The sequence below is a fragment of the Morone saxatilis genome, unplaced genomic scaffold, assembly GCF_004916995.1.
Source record: "Morone saxatilis isolate NCDOM2014 unplaced genomic scaffold, NCSU_SB_2.0 Contig14, whole genome shotgun sequence".
NCBI lineage: Eukaryota > Metazoa > Chordata > Actinopteri > Moronidae > Morone > Morone saxatilis.
The window spans coordinates 11,783,085-11,793,474 of NW_023339696.1; the positions used below are offsets into that span (position 1 = coordinate 11,783,085).

General features: G+C 43.4%; 1 protein-coding gene across 2 annotated transcripts; it reads left to right on the top strand.

Annotated features, from left to right (window-relative positions):
• Positions 1-3,147: 3,147 nt before the first annotated feature.
• On the top strand, positions 3,148-10,390 carry LOC118322542 (centriolar coiled-coil protein of 110 kDa-like). Of its 2 annotated transcripts, none has more exons than XM_035654254.1 (14): positions 3,148-3,445; positions 4,216-4,426; positions 5,397-5,525; positions 6,049-7,234; positions 7,426-7,547; positions 7,706-7,871; positions 8,032-8,141; positions 8,273-8,389; positions 8,540-8,641; positions 8,723-8,839; positions 9,382-9,455; positions 9,556-9,621; positions 9,749-9,808; positions 9,971-10,390. In XM_035654254.1, exons 2-14 carry the CDS (start codon positions 4,262-4,264, stop codon positions 10,044-10,046), a joined length of 2,490 nt encoding a protein of 829 aa, XP_035510147.1. In that variant the 5' UTR covers positions 3,148-3,445; positions 4,216-4,261; the 3' UTR covers positions 10,047-10,390. The 2 variants fall into 2 exon arrangements, with proteins under 2 accessions (XP_035510147.1, XP_035510148.1); XM_035654255.1 differs by having other exon boundaries at positions 9,974-10,390.

Genomic DNA, 10,390 nt, shown 5'->3' on the forward strand with positions numbered 1-10,390 from the left:
GGCGACAAAGCCTTCTCCATAGCTGCCCCCTTCCCTCTGGAACTCTCTCAACAAACAAATCTGAGACTGTACTGATCCATGCACCTTTAAATCCCTGTTTAAAACCCACCTCTTCAGAACTGCTTTTAATGTTCAATTCAATGTTAAGTGTTGTAGACATATATCTATATTTTTTTTAGTGTGTTGTTTTTATTACCTTTTGTTTTTACTTGTGTGAAGTGTCTATAAATAAAATGTATTATTATTATTATTAGTAGTAGTAGTGGCCATTTGTTAAACGATGTACACGGGTAAAAAACAGTCCATTGTCCATTCAAAACTTTTGTGTTTCGTAAGGTCTATTTTCTCCTAAACAAGCAAGCAAACAAACAAACAAAGAAATCCCAGATGCTGCATGCCTGTCAAAAGTCAAATAAAACATCAGCTTACCCAGATGCATGCTGGTCCTAAAAACAAAACACTAATTACGCAAAACTAAAGACACAAATAATAATAGTAACAATTAAACAAAACAAATAATTAGCAAAAGAAAATACTATCAAAATCTAAATAAAGCAAACATATAGACAGATAAAAGAATACTTACTATTGATAAAACAGCAACTAAATACTAACAATTAAATAGCTGTATGGTGTTTCTTTGTCATGCTTGTTCTTTTTTCCATGCTATTATTAAAACTGTATCTCTTAACACCTCTTGTGTTGTATGTGTGTTGTTGCCCGGTTCAGCAGCCACTGAGTCTGTGAGCGATAGCTTTAATTAGTGAGAGAAAACCTGAAAAACTGGACACTTGTCATTTGTGGAATGACAGTGATGGGATCCCATTGTCCTTGAGATCACATGACCTCATTATGTGAAAGGGAAGATGTTTTCGCTTGAGCGCAGTTGACTGCTGTGCCTTTACGTCTCTTCTCTTGAGTGTAGAAAACTCTTGTTTACGGTGTGCATGTTTGGTCCACAGCCTGACTGACTATGAACATTGTTATTTTTGTAATGTGTTTGTGCCTCCTTCCTCCTGTGCAGCCTGATGACATGGACAAAAGTAAGTAAATTAAACTATTAAACACTACAACTCTGCTAACTTGGTTTCCTCAGGCATCATGGCATTTGTAGTTTGGCATGTCTTGGTTTCTGTTGGATAGTTGCTGTAGCTTGCTGACTGTTTTCTTCCTTAACAGACTCCTACTGTGAGAGTTGTCTAACAGCTGCACAAGGTATGGTAGATAACTTTGCCTCATGGAGCAACCCGCACTGAACTGTCACCTATGTGACACTTGTTTTGAATGAATGGTTTGTTATGACTTTATATTTTCTTTAAGACATAGAAAGTAAATAAAAGCATAATGCATACTGCCCTCCAGAGATTGAGAAAGCCATGAAGGAAGCCCCGGCTGAGAGCAGACAGACAGTAGTTGAGAGCCTCATCAGTGGGGGTGTGTGTGTGAAGCTGCTGTCCTACAAACATGACCGTGTCTCTCAGGCCAAAATGACATCCTCCTGCATGCACTTGTTTGGTAAGATCAGGATAAAATGACAATAGATTTGCATATTTGTTACACTCTAATTAATGATTTGTTTTTGAATACCAATGCAGAGTCTCATCATGACCAGTTCCATGTAGCTTTGGTAAATAAAGAACCAAAGAATCTGGTTATAGTCCTGTGCTATGAGCAGTCCACAGCATGTGTAGGGGTGAAACGCCAGTCTTTTGAGGTAGGCAATGGGTATAATTGGGAAACAGACACATTAATATCCATCTGATTAAACTAAATTTATCTTTTGAAACTAACATTGTTTAACTTTTACCACAGGATTCCAAAAAAAACACCTTTACAGAAAGTGCCATTGAAGCTCTTCTCCGGGACAACAAGGACAATGTACGAATTGCTCAACCTACACATTCAGGTGTGAAATCAAAAGACGAGTTGTGAAAACAGCAATGCCATTTTGCTTCCTACTGAATGTGCGATGGCTTGCTGTCATGCTACTGTATTTTTTGAATGTCAATATAATAAAGACATCATTGAAAAACATTGCCCTGAACTGTACATTATTCCTGGTGTGGTGGGGCTCTCACATCAGTCATGTAAAATACAGAATGCTTCAGACCCACTACAATTTATTTTAGAATTAAATAGGAGTCACAATAATAGCATAGTAGCACAATAAAAGCTGTATTGTTTTCCTAAAAGATCATAAAAACTATAAATAACATTGATGTTTGGAATGGCAAATACCACCTTTTTACCTTGGACAGCTCCATCATCCCCGGCGGTCCCAGGATCAGTACATCCACCTGAGCTGAACAGGAAAGCGGGGGAATCTTCTGGTCATCACAGCTATTGTTAGCTGACATGTGACATTCCTTCGTTGTGATCATCTCTGCAAAACAAAATGACAAAGAATAAATATGGATTCAATATGCAGTAATTTAAAAGAATATATACACAGTATACAACTCTCGGACAGCCCGTAAAAACAAAAAGAAATCACTGTGTTATTAACTGAAACAGAGACATTTACATATAGTGCATTCGTACTGGAGTTGCAAATGATAAAATATGATCATAGATATTAAAGTTGTTTTAGAAAATAGATCAATATGGTCTGTACTGTTACCTGCACAATGCTTAGATAATGATAATCCCAAAGCTGAAATACCACTACTTCTCCAAGGCTCTAGATCCCTAGGGGCCACCAAGAGCCCGGCTGGCCCTGAGGCTTGTTTTGTGGCAGTTATTGTGGTAATGTAATTAGGTGCAACATTGTTCGGGAATTTTGGAAATGTGCACTGCTAAAGCATCAACTTTGCTGCTGTGTTACCTGGTCTTTGGGCCTCTGTCTATAGAGTGGTCCTACATTTTTCATTTTATGATGTGAATACATGTAACAACATTACTAAATCAGCGTGCGTTTGACCCGGTAACCACACAGCAGCCCAGCAGCTGGTTTTGCCCTATGGCCCCCTGTAGATAAACCCCTGTAACGAACAGTGGGATGATAACTATTTTGTATCTGTCTCAAATTAGGTGATTTCAGACGTAAAAGACACAGCTCTCGTTCCATTTTTCTCAGTGTCACCCTTCCTCTGTTTTTTTTTTATAACCTCTTCCCCGCCATGACTCGTCGCACCAGTTGAGCAGAACGTTCTGTAAAGCATTCTAGAATCCTCTATGCTCTCGGTCCGTGAATGAAGTTGTTTAGAACGGAATCTCCGAAGAAGGCGACGAGGGCAGTGGCGCGAGCACCGTGTTGGAACGCGGCCCACGTGCTGTTGCTAGGAGGCGCTGTTGGAGCCCGGAAGAGCTGAACGGCGGTGGTGATGGGCAACCCGAGATTGAGAGGAGGAGAAGCATTAGGTTCATTTTTATAGCCGCACTTCGTTGTTTCCCTCTCGCCGTCGGAGAAAGGAGAGGAAGATATCACTTTTTCTCCATTTTGAAGGTAAGAGAGGCGCAGTGACCGATAGTCAGCGGTGTAACGTTATTATTAACTGTCATTCTGCCTGGGCACATCTGTACTTAAAACGTCTTTACGGCTCCAAAAGATGCCGGAAAATCGAGCATTTGGTAGATTATACCTTCAGAACCGCCGGTGTGAAGCTCGCCCTGTAACAGCTGGACACAAATGAGAGAACCTCTCCCACCTATGCTGTGCTGTCACTGTAATGAATCAGTGTACGTGTGGGGTAGCTAATTAGGCGACTGAAAACCACCAGGTTACCGTCGTGAGGACCCCAGGTTGGATGAAACCTAACCGAGGGATGGCGATTTTAAAAAGAGGAGCTCTACCGTGGAAACGAGTGAAAGCAGTTTTCACTGAAATGCTGTTTGCAATCCCATCCATACAACAGCTGTGCGCTTTGGCTAACGCCCTCTGTTACACTACCTGTCTGTTAGGCTCTGTATGATCCATTCACACTGACAGATATTTCAGGAACAAATATTGATCAGACACACGATCCCCTATCCATGAGACACGGAAATGGAGCTCAGTCAGCAGCAAGGTCTGACAGAAAGGAATGGCAGGAATGTGATGAGTGTGATAAAACCACTAAGGGCAGACAGACCCTCTTTTGTTGCAGGCTGTGTGTCCTGCTCGTCCACTTATGGTCCCAGATGTTTTTTTCCTCTAGTGATCCACACCCAGTGCAGTCATGTCACACTGACTCGTGGACGTCCCTCTAATCCCACACTCTCCCTTTAATTTAACAGCTGGGCGACGAGGCTACATGGTGTCTGTCTCCCATCCGGAGTGTGGATGTGTGGGTGTCCAGACATGGAAAGCTACGAGGAGTTTTGTCTGCGGAGTTTGGCCATACTGCAGGAGGAAGGGAAATTCAAGAGGACGACCTGCGAGCCACTGTTGTCCCTGAAGGCTCGCTCTGGCATCCGCTTCCATGGAAGAGCTGTGCTTTCGCCTCTGGTAAGGAAGAGAAGGACATGAGGAATGAGCCTAAGGAGATGACACAAAGTGTAGCTGAACGAATCAAAGTGTTTTTTTTAAAATCAAAAATTAAACGCAGAAGCCGCAAGCTAATGATGTTTTGTTGGTGTTATGCTGTTGCTGTTGTAGGAGTTGCTTCACTTTCTTCTCTTCTCTTGTACATAGTGTTTTTCCTTTATTTATTTATCTATTATTTTCCTACTCTTAACTGTTTGTATACTGTTTTTTTCCTCTATCCACTTTGCTGCTGCAACATCGGAATTTCCCCATTGTGGGACAAATAAAGGAATTTCTTTTTAAGGGGTTTGCAGTTGGCTTGATATCCAGAGCTAGTGATTTGTTTGCTTTTTAATGACAAAATGTTTGGCTGGTATCCCTAGAGAGTCTGTGTAACTCTCGCCGTCCCGCTGCGCCTGTGTGTTTGTATCTCTACATAGTTACAGAAAACATAGGGTACACTTATCAGTTACAGTAACAATGAGAAGGATGTTTAAACATATTTCAGGCAAAAAAAACACACATGTGCACAGAGATACATAAGCACACAGTTAACAGTCATTTAAAGGTAATATTTAGGAAAAAACACGTCTTTTTTTTAGCCCTACAGTACATAGCATATCTGAAACACGTGGGCTGACTAGTCCCAATTAGATCAGCAGTTGGCAAGGCTGTTTGATGTTAGTCTGCTAGTGACTGCTGACAAAATGAGTCCTCAGGAATAGCCACATGATGAAGAGGCCAGGCAGAGGCTGAGGTTGTTGAGGATTTCTCTTCCACTCGAAAAAAGGGGACGCAAACAGGCCTCATGAAGTGTATCTTGTGTACTGGCAACCTTGTCTTAACGGGTTCTGGACTTTTCTTGTTGTCCGTTCAAGCAGAAAGTTGGATAAAGTGTAGCCCGAGAGGAACACGATTTTGAATCAGTGTTAAAAAATGTTTCTTTTTCCAGCTGAGTGCAGAACAGCGAAGCGAGATGTGTGACCTCAAACGGAGGGCGGTCCAGCTGGAGGTGGACAGGCAGAACCGGCAGAGGAACAACCTTTTGGCCCGGGTTCAGGACATACTGGACCAGGCTCAGGTCAGTAACACACTGTAGTCCAGGCTGATGTTTTATGAAATAAATGGGATATAGTTTAATCTTAGAAATGAAATAGCAGTTAACAGATAATATGCCACATCCAAACGCTTATAAAAGTCACACGGCATCTTTTCATAAACGTGTCATCTAAAATTCTCAAATATCCACAGATGTGACTGTGTTAGTCCCACGATAGAGCACAAAAACTGAATTACAGTCTGTCCCAGAATCTCTTGTGACATTTGCAGACTTGAATACAGGTTGTCTGACTCAACACTGTCTCCGGTAGCCTGTGCTGTTTTTCCTGATGTTGGCGCTTTTTCGTCAACTCAACATTCAAAGCAATGTCGTCCACTTGCAAATCAGCTCTAGTTACGAAATAACATAGATTTCTTTTTTCTTTTAATGTAATTTTCTGGAGACATTGGACATACGATACCCTCTGCTGGTAATTCTTCACTGTCACATTTGATTTGAGTAATTATTTGATGATTGGTCATCATTTCTTCCTATCTCTGCACAGACACAAAAAGTACCAAGTGAAGAGGTTGAACAGCTGCCAGTTACTAAACCTGCCACAGTCAGTGGCTACACCCTGGTCACTGACTCTCCTGGACTTCCCAGAGACCCTGGATTCGGGCTTCAGACAGATGATCAGCCTGCTACTGCATGCTCTGAGACCCCCACCCTCAATGGCTACAAGGCAGCGGAGGAAGTGATGCTGGAGAGGGAGGAGAAGAGTGAGGAGGACGAGGAGGAAGAGGAGGACATGAGTTTGGACAGTCTTCTTAAGAGATCAAGGGAGTATGTGAAGAGAGAGCAGAGTCAGCAGGGATCTAAAGTTGTCCACGCAGTCACCAGGACTCCCCCGCCTGAGACGCCCTCCGACAAGGAGAACAAGAGCTGCAGTCCCAAGGGGGACACAGGCGTTGAGTTTGGATTCAGTTTGCACCACAGCCCTATTGGCCCACCTCAGACCCAAATCCAGCATCAAACTCTGTATGAGCCCACTCCTCAGCAGTCTGGCCGCCTCTCACCTGCTCTACCTGACCGGTATGCTCGTCTCCCCAGTCCAGAGTCCAGCATTAGTCCCCGTCCACAGAGACGCAGACCTCGCCCAGTTTCTACAGGGAACATTCACATTTCGTTTCCCATCGGCCCAGCAGACCTTATCCCCCGAAGCCCAGGAAGGTCAGGGGAAGGTGCTGGAATGGCAGACTGGGGAGAAGCTCTCTCAGGGGCCACAAAGTCCTCCGATCCCTGGGGCTCAGCGGGGAGTGAAGGTGGAGCAGGTGTTAGAAACAGTGGCAGTCGTCGATCCAGCCACTGTGGTACCAGTCCAGTCCAGGAGACCTGTAGCCCTGTTAGTGCCTCAAGGCCCAGCCTGAAGGGACACCAGGAACATTTGGCTGCCGGATTTCGGCGGCGCTGCCACACCCTGGACAGCCAGCTGCATAGCTACCACTCTGGAGCTGAACACATAGACCGCAGCCAGGAAAGGGTTCCTCGCTTCATGGCCGGGGTCACATGGATGGCTCCAAGCTGGCGCACTCCTGCAGCCACCTTAAACCAGTCGTATGAGGTTGATAATCCTTCACCATCCCAGCTCATATTCAGGCTGGAGCCTGATGACCCTCAGGGGATAAATGACGGAAGGATCACACCAACCGTCCTCAGAAATACAGCCGAGGCACAGAGCAGCAAGACAGGTGAGTCTCTCTTGAACGCTTCCTGTAGTGCACACTGTGTTCACTAAAATCTACAGTGTTATTTAAATTGTGTCGTACCCATTGAGATCATTGTTTATGTCTTTAGGTTAAATATTGTGTGAGAGGCAGGGAAAGTGACGTAAAATGACTAACACAAAAAATATGTGTTTTTTTTTGGCGCATATCATCAGAGGAGACCCAGAGGCGAGCACAGGCTCTGGAGGACATGCAGAGGCGTCTGGAGGAGGAGCATGCCTTGCAGATGTCGCTGCTCCTGGCCGAGCAGGAGAAAGAGCAACAGCGCCTCCGTCTGGTCAGAACACGCAATCTATTCTTTTTTATGTTTAATTCATTTATTTACAAATTGCCAAGAAAAGCAACAACAAAATGTAGTCCATTTCTTTTTTTTAAAGTGTGAATTTAATATTTTTCTTACTAAAGCGTGTGTGCGTGTGTATTGCATGTGAACAGGAGCTCGAGGAGACAGAGAGAAGACTAAACGAGCAGGGCTGTGTGCGGCCGTTGAGCGGGGATGCTTGTGGGTGGACTTGTGACAGCTGTCTCGTTGTGAGCCCCTCCTGCCCAGGACTTAGCCCTGCCCACACCCCATCGGATAGATCACCTGGACACAGTATAGGTAACACTTCACCATGCTCACTTATTGCTGTGTTGGAGTGTGTAAGCGTTAAGTTATTTACTACTGCACAGCATAGGAATATCTGAGCGACTCTTCATTAAACATTCAAACAAGATAAATTGTCGCCATCACTAAATCGAAAGTTTGTTTCTTCCTTCAGGTTTTCCCAGTCCTGTAAGTTCCAGTGTGTCCTCTCCCTCTGTCCAGACTCCCGTCTATCTGTGGGGGACGACACGTGTGCTTGGCAAACCTCGAGCGAGGCTAAGTCAGGTGAATATGCCCAAGTAGACAGCGGTGTGTGTGACTATGTGAGTTTATAGGAGAGATGGTATTCTTAAACCTTCTCTATATTCCCCTGTTCACATTACCATCCTGTTACATCCTGTTTTGTTGTTCTCCAGGTTCTGACAGCAGAGCAGCAGAGAGCGTTCTGTCGAATTGGCGCCATCATTCGTGGCTTCCTCACACGCAGACTGCTCAAAACAGAGAAGGTCAAACACCTGCGGCAGACCATTGGGGTGAGATTACTCTCTTACACACACACACACACACAAAACACACAGTAAAATCATGTACACCCAGTCGAAAACACTGCTGTGAGTGTAATAAGAGTTATGTAATGAATGTGAGTGACTGTATGGGTACGCTCTGTGTATACATGTTCTTAGGACACACAGGAGTTCATCCGGTCATTCCAGACTGAAGCTCCACAGAGGAGGGGCACCTACTCAGCACAAGATCGCTCCCTACAGGAGAGAGTTAGAGCCCAGGTACGAATGTGTAATTACTGTTTATAGACAGCAGAGCTCCGTCTTTCTTTATGTTTTACATCTGCATATTTTGTCTCTCAGTTGCGCGCAGCCCTTTATGACATCTATGACATCTTCTTTGAAATGCCTTTGGGGGACCGCTTAGCATTGCTGCAGCAGGACAGGGAGCTCCGAGCAGAGAGGAAGCTACGAGACATGGTAACCTGAAAATACAGGCCAGCAATCAATCACATAGCCACATTTATTGACAAGAAGGTGCTGCTCTTCTTTGAAAGGAAAGTTCAGACCACTCTTCCACATTTTTGTTTCTTAATATGAACTTGGAAACTAGTTTGAGTTTGTGCTCACACTTGATGAGCACTAACGTAAGTTGCATGTTTTGGTGGGGGGGGGTTATATTGTAGCTTGCCAACCATGCAGGGCAATTTGTGTAATGCTTACCAAGGAATAATTCAAAACATTCATGTTTTTTTCTGCCAGCACAGCTACATATGTTAATATTAATATATCATATTTTAATTGGTATACCTGCTGATAATTGGTGGCACAAATAAATCATAATCAATCATCTGCATTTATATTTAGCACCTTAATTACCAAATGTACAAAGTCACAAAAACCCCCAAAAAAACACAAAAACACTGTTTTGTGGCTGCTTTATAACATGCTATTTCTTATGCTGTCAATGTCAGTGCTCCCATCATAAACTATATTCTTTACTGACTGGGTCAAACCTGCAGGAGAAAGCCAAGTGTCCCAAGGAGAGAGTGGTTCTCTCTGCTGCCACACAGAGGTCTCTGGACAGGAAAAAGAGGTAAGGAAAAGAGGAAGACAGCCTTACTGGTGAGATGTTAATGTTTTCAACATGTAGATAGTCAGTGTTATCTTACTGTATCTATTTGTTACTCCCTCAGGGTTGGCGAATCCCCAGCACAGGCTAGGAAGATGCAGCAGAAGCCAAAGAGCCCCACTACCAGCAGGTGCCAAACACAGTTTTGTTATTAGATTTGTGATTTATATTGTCTGGTTTCATGATTTATGCTGTATATTTTCTACTTTTTATTGTCCCCAGAAAATTTCAACATACATTTGTTTATCCTTCCCCAGAGTCCTGAAGCCAAGCCAAGGCCAAAATTCTCCTGTCTCAGGCCAGCTGAACCGCCAGGGGTGAGTTTATACCTTTGCTTGTTTGACCACCCTTACATTGTGGCCCCTTATCTTACAAGCAAAGTGCCTTATCTTGCTATTATAAAACAAATTGTAATAAACTGTAATATGTCAGCTTTAAACGATATCTTTAAAGTCATTACAGTGGCTGTTTCCTCTCAGGAGCTGGTACAGAAGAACCCCAGAGGAGAGAGTGAGGCGCTCAGACAGCCTGAAGAAGCAACACTCTTTGGGTTAACATGTGACTCAACATCCTCTGATGTGTGAACTTGAATTTTTAGACTTTTAATACAAACCTTACACCACTGAAACTCCAGTGAGTTGCTGCTAATAATAGAATTGTCTTTAATAATGATTGTATTCACTACCACACTTAAGCTATTTGATATACACCATCACAAGACCACTGTTCTTTGACTGTTGTAGCTTGCTAAAATAAGTTTTTAGTAGCAACTTCTGAGTGTTACACACAAAACTCACATGTAGCTTGATGTGGAGTATTTAATGAATAGGTAGGTACAATTCAATTTTAAAGTATCTGTACTGCAAACTAGAAGGTCAGAGATAAGGGAAATACGTTTT